The sequence below is a fragment of the Colias croceus genome, chromosome 14 (genome assembly GCF_905220415.1).
Source record: "Colias croceus chromosome 14, ilColCroc2.1".
Classification (NCBI taxonomy): Eukaryota; Metazoa; Arthropoda; class Insecta; order Lepidoptera; family Pieridae; genus Colias; species Colias croceus.
In genome coordinates, this window is record NC_059550.1 from 9,040,417 (window position 1) to 9,056,232 (window position 15,816).

At 31.0% G+C, this 15,816-nt stretch overlaps 3 protein-coding genes across 3 annotated transcripts; all 3 read right to left on the bottom strand.

The window, feature by feature from the left end:
- Window positions 1-1,108: 1,108 nt before the first annotated feature.
- On the bottom strand, window positions 1,109-4,836 carry LOC123697312. Its single transcript, XM_045643780.1, has 4 exons — window positions 4,320-4,836; window positions 3,795-3,968; window positions 2,404-2,545; window positions 1,109-1,777 (listed from the first exon to the last, which is right to left on the bottom strand). Exons 1-4 carry the CDS (start codon window positions 4,404-4,406, stop codon window positions 1,641-1,643), a joined length of 540 nt encoding a protein of 179 aa, XP_045499736.1. The 5' UTR covers window positions 4,407-4,836; the 3' UTR covers window positions 1,109-1,640.
- A 925-nt stretch (window positions 4,837-5,761) lies between these two features.
- Window positions 5,762-10,726, bottom strand: LOC123697486. Its single transcript, XM_045644015.1, has 5 exons — window positions 10,470-10,726; window positions 8,110-8,277; window positions 7,164-7,311; window positions 6,269-6,492; window positions 5,762-6,008 (listed from the first exon to the last, which is right to left on the bottom strand). Exons 1-4 carry the CDS (start codon window positions 10,554-10,556, stop codon window positions 6,320-6,322), a joined length of 576 nt encoding a protein of 191 aa, XP_045499971.1. The 5' UTR covers window positions 10,557-10,726; the 3' UTR covers window positions 5,762-6,008; window positions 6,269-6,319.
- A 410-nt stretch (window positions 10,727-11,136) lies between these two features.
- Window positions 11,137-14,914, bottom strand: LOC123697328. The gene is made up of 4 exons (XM_045643800.1): window positions 14,799-14,914; window positions 12,582-12,746; window positions 12,056-12,200; window positions 11,137-11,604 (listed from the first exon to the last, which is right to left on the bottom strand). Exons 1-4 carry the CDS (start codon window positions 14,883-14,885, stop codon window positions 11,438-11,440), a joined length of 564 nt encoding a protein of 187 aa, XP_045499756.1. The 5' UTR covers window positions 14,886-14,914; the 3' UTR covers window positions 11,137-11,437.
- Between the last annotated feature and the right edge of the window lie 902 nt (window positions 14,915-15,816).

Below are 15,816 nucleotides of genomic sequence, written 5' to 3' on the forward strand. Positions count from 1 at the left end.
GCGAAATATGTACCACGGGCGAAACCGAGACGGACCGCTAGTAGATACTATATTTTAATTTATAAAAATAGAAATATAAGTAGAGTTTAAGTAAAAATATAAAATTACCTAGAAAAATATATAATATTCTAAGAATACGGCTGTTTAAAATGGAATCAAGATCACAGGGTCATGATCGTTTGTTATTTTTTCGTTATCTAACGTAATTGGAATTATTTTGTGAAAGTTTATCGTTTGCACAAATAAAGTAATTTTTATCTTTACTTTAATAATATTTTACTTTTCAATTATCATGCATTAAAAACAAGTTAGTAACATATTATTTTAGTTATAAGTATTATACATAACAAAGAGTAACCTTGATTAAGATGATTTGACGAAACAAAAACGAAACATATCTTTTTTCATCAAATGACATAAGACATTGTATGATCAAATACAAACGAATAAGCGGTAAAGTACTAGTCTACACTAATATATAAACTATAATTTACACTATTATCAGACCCATAAAATACATAAAACCAATAAAATTATCGTAATTTATCATAAGGAACAAAGTAAATAAAAGAGAAACAAAGAATATCTATACATATAATAAATCTGTAGAAGGGTCAATTCTGTACATTGAAAATATTGAAAAAATAAATAGCAGGGGGTGTTACTGGATCGATACCAAACCCAAATATGTGATTTAAAAATTTTTTGTCTGTCTGTCTGTCTGTCTGTCTGTCTGTATGTGAAGACATCACGTGAAAACTACCGGTTCGATTTCGATGAAACTTGGTATAATTATACCTTATTATCCTGGGCGTAAAATAGGATACTTTTTATCCTGGAAAAATACGTAGAAAAAAAATTATCTTAATTTTTCAGTTTTATTCATAGACGTTCTGTAGAACCGTGAACACACGTGTATTATTATAGGCCTAGCCGTATTTGGGTCCAATAGATAATTATATAAAAGATGTCATTGTCAGAATTACTCAAAATGGAGAAATAAACCATCCACGCGAAGACCGACATCCGCGCGGACGGAGTCGCGGGCGGAAGCTAGTAATTAATAATTATGTATATTGTATGTACAATGTACATGTAACTATATGCATATTATAATTAAATTTATAATATTTTCAATGGATTATTTCAAATTTGTTATGGGTATGTTTAAAGTTACAAGTTGAGAATTACTGTTTTTTGAAGAATTCATTTGAAAAACTAGCTTTTTTAGGGCTGATTTTTCAATCCTTGTTTATAACTTAGGTATTCATCGAATAACGTATTAAATTACCATTTCAAAAATGTATTCTAATTGTCCGTATATGACAGTCGATACATGGCTATACCCCTTTCCTTCCAAATTGCATTCTTCATAAATCCTCAGGTAACTGGATTGCGTATTTGCGTTGCGGATTGGAAACCTTCTGGCACTTCTGGGATCTTCTAGTAAATAATACACTATGTGTAATACGCCCATCATCTCAAAACATATTCTTCCTAAATTTACTATCCCCGAATATATCCTATTAAATGCGAATTAAACCAACCAACTGAATCGTGAAGGCAAACATTCCTCTCCTCTTTCCTGTAAATGTCAATTTATCACGCATCATGTCAGAATACTTAAGCTATGCTTAAAACTATAAAGGATTTCTGTATCGTTCCTCAGAGGATTCCATTAAAACCTCAGACACGTGGTTCACGAAGCTCAGACCGCTCGATTGTCGAAGTTTCTTTATCATACTCCGCACCATGAACAACATGTAGATATGAATCACTGTAAGATAATAAAAACGGGAGGTAGGTATTTATTACATTTTTAACACATTTTCAATTTCGAATATCGTTGGCAACAAAAGCTTTCCGTACCGTTTTTACAACCGAATTAAAAAAAAAAGATGGAGAATCTCTATTAGTTTGTTTCGTGGGTTTGTTATGTGGATAGATTCCACTGGATGAACGGATTTTGATAATTCTTTTTTTTTAAAGCTCGTGCCTCCCATGTGTTTCCATTTGACTGGCCGGTTGGCTTGGTTGGTAGTGACCCTGTCTTCCAAGTCGCTGGTCGTGGGTTCGATTTCCACCCGGGGCAAATATTTGTGTGATGAACATAGATGTTTGCTCTGTATCTGGGTGTTAATTATCTATATTAAGTATTTATTTAAAATTATATATATGTATGTTAATCACCCATCTGGTTTCCATAACACAAGCGAAAGCTTAGTATGGGATCAGATCGTGCCGTTTGTGAAAATAGTCCCGAAAAAAATGTATTTTTTATTTAAATTCGGTTTAGTTCTAATACTTGAAGCCAGTTTGATTTTTTGTTAAAAAATACTTATTGTGATACGATTTCTTGTAACTCAATAAATAAAAATTATACTATTAATAAATGTAACTTACCAAGCGCCACAAAAATAAAGCACACATCAACTATCACATACATTGAGTCCCTAGATAAGTCTGTTACAGTTATCATCAGAAAGGAAGCCAGCGTGGTGGTGATGCCATAATAATAATATACTGTAAGCAGACGTACTTGCTTCTGAAAGTAAATAAAATACATTAAAAAATATGCTTTAATAATCCATACTAATATTATAAATGCGATAGTAACTCTGTCTGTCTGTTACTCAATCATGCCTTAACTACTAAACCAATGCATGAAATTTGGTATAGAGATATTTTGATACCCGAGAAAGGACATAGGCTACTTTTTACCCCGGGAAATAGGATAGGTTTTATCCCGGAAATCCCACGGGAACGGGAACTATGCGGGATTTTCTTTGACTGCGCGGGCGAAGCTGCGGGTGGAAAGCTAGTAGAAGATAAACTCATGAAATTATATTTCTATAGTGATCAATCCTTGGAAACTGTACAAAGCTAGCGTCTGTCCTTTTTAATATGTAGCTGAAAATCGAGTCTAAAGGAGTCGGTTATAACATCTAATATTATTCTAATATATATCTATTATAAAGGCGAAAGTTTGTAAGTATGGATGTATGGATGTTTGTTACTCTCACGTAAAAACTACTGAACCGATTACAATGAAATTTAGCACACATATAGAGGGTAACTTGGATTAACACATAGGATAGTTTTTATCCCGGAAATCCCACGGGAACGGGAACTACGCGGGTTTTCCTTTGCAAACGCGGGCGAAGCCGCGGGCGGAAATCTAGTACAAACATACAAGTGTAAAATCGTGTTACGTATTCATTTATTTTTAAAGTATCCAAATAAATGAATACGTAATGGTTTTTTCTTTTGAGATTATATTTTAATAGTAAAATAATAATTACTTATTTAGGGTTGAATTGGGTTTTTTTAATGACGTAGTTGGCTCTTTGATAGCCAGTATCAGCGTTATTACGTAGGCTTGCTTTGATTCCTGTTTGTATAAAAATAAATCGAATGGACTTTGGATATTGAAATATGTACCTATTATGTATATAAAATATATTTATTATGTATATTATGTATTCCTGTGAGTTTATCATTAGTTTCTATAGAACTTAGGTTTAATTTATTTAACACTTAATATCTATTTTCAGAATCGATAAAAATGTTTTAACTTTATGTGTCAATTAAAATATCCAAAATAAATATTTTTATTGTTAATAAAAAAAAAACAATCGTTATATAAACGAGTGCTGATGATAAACAACGAATGCTTTTTGTTTCCACCAAGGTTTCCACAATTAACCATCACGATAATTATGACATGTCAGTCAACTGCAATAAACCTTTTTTCCTAAAACTTCTTTGAGAAAAAAGAAGAAAAAACTACAAACCATATGTGCTCCAAATAGTAGCACTATGACAAAGGAAATATCCACCAAGTAGAGAAGTATTGCCAACCACGAACGTGTAAGGAAATCATTTCCTCGGTATGTTATCCTGGTAACCCCTTCCAAATCATCTATACCTAGGAATATTTCCAGAGCTATGCAAAATATAGAAAAAATCTGGAATAAGGAAAATTTATATCAGCGCCATATTCTATCGATAGAAAATATAATATGTAATTCGAATTTTTTTGAATTGTTGTGGATCTTGTGTGTGACAACTTTAATATTACAATATTATTTCCACTAGATTATTTCCGTGTAATATAATTGAAAGTACTTCGTAAATATATTATTTTTCAACAAATGCCCTCATTTTAAGAAACGAATGGAAAATTATACTTAACAGTTAACTATCACACTATTTCATCCTAGGCTATCTACGGCACGTTACAGTCTGTGCGTTACAGTATGTAAGAAGAAAGCTCTTCGTATATTAAATAAATAATAAAACAAAAATATTCAACTTACCAAACTAATATATCCAAAAGTTATAACACCATAACGCAAAGGCATGCAAAATAAACATCGTCTGCACTCCGGGATTTCAAACCTCATTTTTTAATTATTAACCCAATGAAGGTTCCTAATGTCAGATTTGAAAAAGGAACAATAAATGCCGCCCAGATAAAAATCAGATTTGAAAAAGGAACATTAACTTTTTATGCACAGATAACACAGATTATTCGTAACGGTATCATGCCAAGATCGATATTTAAGTACTCTAAACACGAACACCGTTTCAGAACTAATCATGTCAATTGTCAACTGCTCAACTCTTTTGCAATTATCTTGTTTATCGTTTAAGACTTGCGGAAATTCTATTGTGGGCTGCTTACTGAATGTTAGTCATGATTTTTATTCCCAAAGGCGGGTTAGCATCTTCCTTTACTCTATCCTTATGGGATATAGCGTTTAACGTTAAACTTTGGCATTAAGTCTAATTTGAGTGAAAGATCACGACTGCATTAACGATCATCTAAACATGAATAATTGTAATAGTGTTATCATTCAATACTTTTAATATATAACTAGCTGCTCCGCGCGGTTTCACCCCCCTGGCTCCACTCCTGTATGGTCGTAGCGTCATGATATATAGCCTATAAGCTTCCTCGATAAATGGACTATCTAACACCGAGAGAATTTTTCAAATCGGACCAGTAGTTTCCGAGATTAGCGCGTTCAAACAAACAAACAAACTCCTCAGCTTTATAATATTAGTATAGATAAAATCATTCTCATTTGGCAAAGAAAGAAGATATCAAGTGTAAATAAATTGACAAACATTTTTTTTGTTACGTAGTTAATAAAAAAATATTAAGAAGCCTAGTTATAAGGAAGAATAAAAGAAAAAGCGAAATAATAAAAACACCATATTTTATTACTTACTTTCAATTAATAAATAACATTAGATACTTAATAAATATTATTATATTTATATATAAATTGTGACTGTGACTTTTTTATACTACGTTATCAAGCTAAACATCTTATTAATTAACGCCCTAAAACAAAAAGTAAGTAAAAATAACTTAAATTATATTTACAAAATATATTAAACACAGCCTTGTTAAGCGAGATGATAAGTATAAACTTCAATAAAAGCACATTATATTTTTAATTTAGGAAATGAGAAGCATACATACAAAATTTCAAGCAACCCGTGTTAAAATATTTCGGTATTATTTCAAGTGACGGTAATCCATACTTACTAATATTATAAATGCAAAAGTAACTCTGTCTGTCTGTCTGTCTGTTACTCAATCACGCCTAAATTACTGAACCCATTTGCATGAAATTTGGTATGGAGATATTTTGATACCCGAGAAAGGACATAGGCTACTTTTTATTTCGAAATATGTACCACGGGCGAAGCCGGGGCGGATCGCTAGTGAAACAATAAATTAACAATATTCAAACCATAAACAGTATTTTTTATTAGCGTGGGTTTTGTCAGCAATTTGTCACCGAAAATTTTGCTGCTAACTTATCCTGTCTACACCTCGTTGAGTATTTATTCCAATCTATACATTACAACAACCTGTTCTAAAAACATCTATAAATAAATATTTCCAAAGAAAAAAATATTTTTAATTTCAAGACAAATCCTTATCATAACTCGATTCTCTCAAATAAATCATAGATTCTACTCCGCTTTTTAACCGACTTCAAAAAAAGGAGGAGGTTACCAATTCGGCCAGTATATTTTTTTTTTATGTATGTACACCGATTACTCCGAGGTTTCTGAACCGATTTACGTGATTCTTTTTTTGTTCGATGCGGGATGGTGTCGAATTGGTCCCATAAAAATTTTATTCGGATAGGCCCAGTATTTTATGAGCATTTTTGTCTGTAGGTATTTGTAAATTTTGCAAGTGCAAGTTTGAAGTCGGTTGTTTTTAACGCAGTTATCACTTGTTTATCCTAATTTTTATAATCTAGTATCGAATATTATTCCACCATTTAAATATTTATACAGTCTCATTAGGTATAACAGTACTAGGATATACTCCATTTACTATATTCGTGTCAATTTTTATTTCTCCATTCACAAACTGATGAAGTTGGTTCTCATAGGAGTGACCGGAGTTCTCTAACTTCTTTAGAAGACTTCTGACGAGGAGCACTAGGTATATGTGTAGAACTGCAACATAACATAATAAATAATATAAAGATTAAGGATTAAGGAATAGGGGAGATATTTTATTACTTAGTACAATCGTGATAAAATAAATCTATAGAGCTTTTAATAAACGATAATTGAACTATGTTTTTAGGTTGATAGGCTATTTTTCTGTTTACATCAATTCTTTAGTTTATCGCAATAACAGATAGCCGAATTAAAAACTTCGATCACGAAAAACAACAATAACAATGTTGTTTTTATTATTGAACGAAAATTAAATTAGTATAAAATTATTAAATTACAGTTATTTATAAAAGATCATCTAGAGGACGACGTAAAAAAACCGAGCGTGGTTCCACTACATAACATAAAACAAAGTCGCTTTCTCTGTCCCTATGTCCCTTTGTATGCTTAAATCTTTAAAACTACGTAACGGATTTTGATGCGGTTTTTTTAAATAAATAGAGTGATTCAAGAGGAAGGTTTTAGTATATTATTTATTAGGTTTTAGACAAAGCGGGTGAAGTCGCGGGCGGTAAGCTAGTATATAATAAAATTTAAAATAAAAGTGGATCAATTGAATTGTGTTTCTTTAAAACATCTAAACTATAGTGCAGGTCCATCAAGAGATAAAAATACGAACTATAAACTTATACTTAGGTAATATTTAAAAGTGATTAAAAACTTACGGAACCCAGTAACAAAAAGGGCAGTGGCTTCCATAACCCACATGAGAAAATATCTCGTACTAAACATTCCAACCATCTGCAGAATGAACATCGCTAGAAGCGTTGTTAGAGCGTAGTAGTAGTATGACTTCAAGCATAATATATGCCTCTGAAAATATAAAAATATGTTATGAAAATATGTCTGAAAATATAAGAAAATGACTATAATGAAAAGTTTGACTCCATGAGATTTGCCATAGATTAAAATTATATTTTTATAACTTGTCTAGATTTTACTGGACACTATATATTTGGAATTAAAACAAACTATGATGTTTGGGAATCAAAAATTGACCGCATCATTCCAAATTAACAAAATACTCCCAATGTAAGTAATGCAAAAGAGAGCATGACTAACTTAAAATTCTCTGAAAAAACTGTTCGTATATATAGTAGTTCAATAAACTTTAAATATATTTACGAAGTTGACTGTACACGGATGAATTGACCAAAGCAATCATCCAATTATCCTGTTTATTTTGTCTCTGCGACGAAATTTTTAAGGATCACATGACTTCTTTAACCTCGCATTTAATACGGTTAACTTGTAGTTTTGTTTATTTAAGCGTTTTTAAAGGATTAAATCAGGCAGGAGGTTGAACAAGATCCTCTTTTATTTATTTCAAGACTTATTTCTTCTTATTACTGCGGGTTACTAGATTTAATTAAGTTTACGAAATCGCGCAATTTTGAAAAGGGTATGAAAAATATTTAATTCATAGAGTTACTCGTTTAACCTTTTCCCTCCTTTTCTTTATTGATATATCTTTATCTTTATTTTAGACATAAAAAGACAAGCTTTTCATGACATCACAAGGAATGTACATGCTTTAAATTTTGTAAAACAAAAAATCAACAGCAATTTAAAATATTTTTTTTTGTATTTCAAGACCATAAAACTACCTACCGTGTGAGCTCCATAAAGTAGTGCCAGACCGAAACAGAAGTCTATCAAGTAGAGAATAAGGCACATTTCGTCTTCCAAACCAGACAATGTCCCGTGGTAGATCAGAATGAAGCCATAGTCGTTGTGTACCGCAAAACTGTACACACCTATCATGAACGCTGCGAAGAGCTGAAAAGTAGTACATAACATTCAGTTTTATAACGTTAAAATACTTATAAATATTTAAACAATTTTAAAGAACAGAAAATGGTCCCGTTATCCCATTTGCTCTATTATAAAATTTTTCGAACAGTGCAAAAATTACAATAAATTAATGTTAATTCCTTCACTTTTCTTTATCTCAATACTATTACAAAGGCGAAACTTTGTAAGTATGGATGTATGGATGTTTGTTACTCTTTCACGTAAAAACTACTGATCCGATTACAATGAAATTTAGCACACATATAGAGGGTAACTTGGATTAACACATAGGATAGGTTTTATCCCGGAAATCCCACGAGAACGGGAACAATGCGGGTTTTCCTTTGAAAACGCGGGCGAAGCCGCGGGCGAAAATCTAGTAATCTATAATGTCTTTTGTTGTTGTCTAAACAGATATAATGATGATGAATACCTACGTATTATTTAAAGAAGAGAAATTTAATATTTTTGTTTGGAAAGCTTAGGAATAAAAAAGGTGAAGAACGTATTAACAATAATTGTAGTAGAAAATATATTTTAACAAAGCTATTAATATGCTTTGGAATCTAACGTAAATATCTAAGTATGATAGATATTCAGAGTCAGATTTCAAGCAGAAACATAAGCTGAGCTATGATTGCCCAGGGGACGAAATTCGACCTTCTCATCGTAATGTCTCGATCACATCGAACAAATCTGTATTTTATTACGAAAACAACTTTATAATCTACGAATCTATACTAATATAATAAAGCTGAAGAGTTTGTTTGTTTGTTTGAACGCGCAAATCTCAGGAACTTATGGTCTGATTTGAAAAATTCTTTCGGTGTTAGATAGCCCATTTATCGAGAAAGGTTATAGGCTATTCATCACGCTACGGGCAACAGGAGTGGAGCCACGGGGGTGAAATCGCGCGGAGCAGCTAGTAAAAGATATTTTTTCAAAAAAAATGTGTGCGTGTACTAGTGTACACACGTTAGTGAAACTTCTTTATGCCCTTATATTTCAAAAAATAATTGACTACATAAATGCAACTTCACGCGTGGTAGGGATAAGAAAAAGATTGCGCGTACCTAACGGAAAAATGTCACGCGTAACGAAAAAATGTTACACTAATTTTTTTCCAACCCCGATAAAGAAGTTTCACTTCAAAAAAAAACCCCGATCAAATTTTATTAATTAATTAAACGAAGGTGTATATGTCTGTCACATTTTCACGACAAAACCACAGCCCAATTCGGGTGAAATTAGGAATGAAAATAAGATTCAAACAAAAGCTCTTTTCAAAAGTTCTTTAAAAAACAGGTAAAATAGGTGGGTAATTCTTTTATTTATAGGTAAAACCGCATGGCACAACTAGTAAGCAGTATAAATTAAACAGTATAAACTATTGCGTTGTATTTACAGGAAGACCCTCTGACATTGAACTAGACACCAGATATGTTATCATTTATTATAATTATCTATGTCATACTAATATACGAATAATGTAGATTTTTTATCTTAAACATTGTAACAACTTAACTCTATTGCACTTTCCAGTAACATCTGATTTTAGCATTAGCATTTTTTATCATATTAAAAGCTGTAATAGCGATTGACAAAAAAAGAGACAACAAACTGCTCATTTACGATTCATTCTTGTTCGTGAAGACAAACACACAATTGTTTTTTTAAAGTATATCAACTATCAATGAAATCAAACAAAAACCTAAGCAAATTTAAAGCTTTTTATAGCATTTAAATAAAATTTCAGTTTCTTGTTAAAAGTTATGAATTCAATTCCTTTTTTTTTGTAGATGGCATTCTTACATACTTCATAATAATTATCTTCCTATTATATTTATTGTATTCATAAATCGTATAAATGTTCTTACAACCAATTTATATTATAGGTCATTTGTAGTAGGCACAGGTAGTAGGTAACTATGAACATGAAGTTTTTCAACCGACTTCAAAAAGGAGGAGGTTCTTAATTCGACTGTGTTTTATTATTTTTTAGGTGTGTCATTTCAGAACTTTCGACTGTGTCAACCGATTTTTATGACTTTTTTAAAAAACGAAACACATCAGACATAATTATAAACATTTATTACAAAGTTCCCATTCAATATTTCGGTTTCTTCGAGACATCGTACACCAAGCTACGCTACGCAATAAAACAAAACAATACTTACAACATTGATATATCCAAAGAACAGAATGCCCCTTCGCAAAGGCATGCACATACAGCATCTTCCAAACTCCGGTATTTCACAGAACATTTTAACACTTTTCTGTTGTATATTACGTTGTATATAAGTTTAACAGCTGTTGTATAATACGCTGTATATTAGTGTTGAACACAGTTGTTGTGTATTACGTTGTATTTTTAAACTCAAGTTGCATCTCCTTCAACAGTCCAGAACACACTGATGGTAAGTCGCTCCATTTATCTAATAAAACGATCGGCAGATGCTGCGTAAATAATCAAACTTGATATCTCTAAAGTTTTGTGTTTTGACTTATGTGATATCGGTATAAGCAAAGCAATAACAAACCCATTAAATTAGTACTTATTAGGTAAACTGGGATTTCTCAATTTGATAATGATGTTATTGTTATTTATTTACGGAAATTTCGCAAAAATCATTATCTTTTCTTCTGAATAATAAAACGTAGTAAATGATGAAGATAAAACAATTAAAAGCTCTTCATTTTTGTTTACTGATTTTAATTTAAAAATATATTGTAACTAAGTAAGAGGATCATCATTTCAGTAAAACTACAAGTTTTTTATAATATTGTATTCAATGCTATACATATAATATAACAATACTAAACAATTAATATAGACATTAAGAATAAATACTCTTATTATTATTATTATTCGACCGATTAGCTTTCATACATTCTTAACTTTAAAGAAATACATTTACATTTTACACACAACACACCTTTCCTTTCATTCGTAGATAATATCAAGTTTTTAAAAATACTGTTTTTTTTACCCACAAAATTGGTATTTTTTTTGAACTGGCAAACCTAAAAAATATATCATAGGTTTTTGGCATGTCTTTTTGGTGCAGCAAACGTGATATTATTTTGGAAATCTTAAGAGATCTTTGTCCAACAAAGTTGAATTAATATTACGTTTTTATTGTATTTAAGTTTCTACAGGTATAGCAACACTGTCATTTTCTTTCACGTTAATTTCACCGTCTTCCAGAGTCACAAATTGATTCAGCTGATTCTGGTAGCCATCTGCCGGTGTTGCTGTTTCGATTTTCTTTATTAAACTCTGCACTAATATCAATGTGTAGCTGTGAATGCCTGGAAAAATAATTTTATATGCATTAGTTTTTCATTATTAAAGAAAAAGAAAATTAAAGAAGCGTCTTCGAATCCTGTACAGTGTACAACATTAAGTCGTATTATGTGGAATAAACAGAACATCACTACATTGTATAAAACAAAGTCGCTTTCTCTGTCCCTATGTCCCTTTGTATGCTTAAATCTTTAAAACTGCGCAACGTATTTTGATGCGGTTTTTTTAATAGATAGAGTGATTCAAGAGGAAGGTTTTAGTATATAATTTATGAGGTTTTCGACAAAGCGGGCGAGGACGCGGGCGGTAAGCTAGTATTTATAATAATATATATTCTGATAATTTCAAACGGTAAAAAAATTCAGGGAACTTTACTTCAGACAATGAGATCTACTTTTTTTAAATTTATTTATTAATAAAACATAATATTTATAAAATGAAAATAACACAACTTACATGCACTGATAATGAATCCTATTAAACTTGAAATCTCCATTAGAATATAATTCGTCTTGTAGAATTCGGCCAGGTTTAAGATTAACAACACAAGTAAAGAAAACAATACGTAGCAAATGTACGCTTTCAGCAATTTTACGTGTTTCTGAAAAAAACGGATAAAATTTAATAGTTCTCATCGAATAGTTTTTCTTAATTAGGTATTTATGGTCACGAGTTATCTGTGGCGTACGTTCCTACCAGTTCCTACATATTATATGTGTATAGTGCATACTTGTATAGGTAAGTATTCTGGACCAAAAAAGTAATATTCAAGAATCTTACAAATTAAGGATATGTAATAAAAAAAGGACCAGTTTTAAAAGTTTTGTAGACCAACTTGAAAACAGACTAATATTTTTCGTGGTTTTCATTTCCCGTCTAAATTATCATTAGCTAAGTGATTGAATAAAAACATCTTAAATATCAAATTAAATCAAATTTAAAAATACAAAAAGAAGATTATCTTCATCTTCTAAACACTTACCAAATGCGCACCAACTACTAGCACAAGGCTTACAACAATGTCAATACTGTAGAGTGCTATCGACGCCTCCCATCCTACATTCAAAAGTAAATTTGAATATAAGAACGCAAACTCCAAGAAGGGATTGTAATGTGCGAGCAATAGTATCATAATAGCTGACCACACCTAGAAAAAAATATTCACATGAATTTTAATGAAAACTAGCCTTGTCCAGCATCATTTAGAAATATATTGCTTTCTCCAGGACTACCTGTTCAGGAATTTATTTATTTAATAGATAAATGTATAAAAATAATTTAGATTTCTGTCGTAAGTGAATTTTTTAATGATGCGAAATAACTAAATTATTATTTTAATTACTATAAACGAAATTTCAAACAGACAATCTTTTTATTTCCTCATATTGAGATTCATCTTTTAAATGTGTTGCAAAAAGTGAATTCCCATTCATTTCTGAGAAACATACTTGAACACTCTTTTTTTGTGTCGTTTTATAATTTAAATTATTACAAATCTTTAAAACCCGTTTGTCAGATGTTTAAAGTTGAGTTGGGAGGTTATTAACTTATCCAAAAGATATGATGGTCAATTAGGTAAGCCCCATTCGTACCATAAATATTATGGAAACAAAATCCCGAAAGACAATAGAAATAAGTTTCCTAAGATCTAATACCAGTAGATTTAGATGGCACATAAATCATTTTTATTACTAACGGTGCATTTAGATCAAATGAGCGAATGTTCCTTCTGTGATCTGTCACTATATCAAACTAACTAACAAAAAATATTTTAGTGTAAACAGGCGTAGAGAATTCTTTCGTTATTCTTAGTGCGTTCGAAAAGAATGCGAAGATTCTATGCAATGTTCTAACACTGAACAATACTGAAAACAAGTTATCGTTTACATTATAAGATCACGAAAGAATGCTTTTGCTCTAGCTCTATGTTCGTTTAGTATAAATGCACCTTAAGAGAGCAACGCTCTTCCAAACTCAAACATTTATTTATTCAATTAGACTTCTTCTAGAAGCACTTTTGAAACAACACAATACTGATGGATTCAATTCGAATTTTGTACGCTAATATAATAAAGAGTTGAAGTAAAGCGAAGTTGACTGTATTAGACAAAGTAACAATTACAAAACGATAACGAAGTTAGAAATCGCAAAAATGTATGGGATTGACATAGATAGACCACGTGATCTAACGCGGCGTATGTCAATCCCATACATTTTTGCGATTTCTAACTTCGTTATCGTTTTGTAATTGTTACTTTGTCTAAGGCCCCAGTTACTGTTTACATTTTTATCTTCTCGTATTATAATTTACAATAGTATAATGTGTTTATTTTATAGTTTCATTAACCTTCCTCATCTTTACTCGCTGATAGCAAAGTATAGGAAAAACTTTACATTCTACCATTCATTTACGCTTTAAAAGCTATATATTATAGAAATCATCCAAATAACTAAAAATAATTTGTACGTTAAAAATAACAATTATTATCTGTGAGTCCTATTTTGTTTCTACGCATCAACATAATAATAGACAGAATGATTCATCAAACTCCAATCATGAATAGATATGTAAAATACTTAGTTAAAATAGGAAATTAATCTTCTCTTCTTCTCTAATATATAAAAATCAATGCCACTTTTCGTTGTAATTCCATAACTCGAGAACGGCTGAACCGATTTCGATAATTCTTTTTTTATTATATTCCTTGAAGTACGAGGATGGTTCTTATGTAGAGAAAACGTTAATATGTACCACGGGCGAAGCCGGGGCGGACCGCTAGTAATTTATAGATTTTTAAGCAACATGTTGCTAATATGCCAAGAATTTCCATTAAAACCATCACTTTTTATAGATAGATATATAAATTATCATACTTTCAAGAAAGAAATATAACTTTTAACAACAAGTGATAACTGCGTTAAAAACAACCGACTTCAAACTTGCACTTGCAAAATTTACAAATACCTACAGACAAAAATGCTCATAAAATAAAAACTACTGGGCCTATCCGAATAAAATTTTTATGGGACCAATTCGACACCATCCCGCATCGAACAAAAAAAGAATCACGTAAATCGGTTCAGAAACCTCGGAGTAATCGGTGTACATACATAAAAAAAAAAAAAATATATACCGGCCGAATTGATAACCTCCTCCTTTTTTTTGAAGTCGGTTAAAAAAACAGTTTTTGGTACTTACGATATTCACATATCCATAGGTAGCAATACCCCTCCGTAAAGGCATGCAAAAGCAACATCTTCCAAGCTCAGGAATTTCAAAAACCATTTTACTATGTTTCAATCAACAACACGTCCTGACAACTGATGATACAATGTTATCACTTCAGTATTTATTTTAATTTTCACCCACACTGTGTAATTCTATTCATATGGCTATTAAATCGATATAAACCTTTGACGTCAAAGGGAATTTGTTTTGCGTTCATCCTTTTGTGTTAGATTTTTTTTATCGTCCTTTTTTTAGGTTTAAAACTTTTAACTTAAATATAGTATCTATTATATTTTTAACTAGCGGTCCGCCCCGACTTCGCCCGTGGTACATATTTCACAATAAAAGGTATGCCTATGTTCTTTCTCAGGGTCTAAAGATTGTCTGTGCCAAATTTCATCAAAATCGGTTGAGAGGTTTAAGCGGGAAAGCGTAACAGACAGACAGTCAGACAGAGTTACTTTCGCATTTTTATTATTAGTAGGGATGATACCTAGTTATGATTAAAAATCTTAATTGAATGATAAATTTATAAAAGGAAAATTCAAAATAATATCATTTTGAAGGATAACGTAAGTAGGTACAGTTTATGACGAAATAAATTCGCGAATATTTCGCAGAAAAATTATCAACTTAAATGTCTGCTAAATACTACGTCATTTTCGTGCAAACTGTTATCTGTAGATTTCTAATTATATCCAATAGTACTGTTTATAACAACAGATAAATTAGACGCTCAGTTCGAAAGGAGATAGCAGATAATACCATAATATTCATTCAAATTTTCAAATAAATTTTAAGGAAGCATATACTTAATATCACTAAAAGAAAAGTCATTAGTAAATAACATAAAGAGGTTAAGACCTAAAATACCTCCTTGTGGGATGCCAATTTTTAAATGCAATATTATTATTTATGTCATTAATAATTATTGCGGAAGCAGATATCTGGGAAAATGTTTATGTAATTGTAATAGAGGAAATTCCTA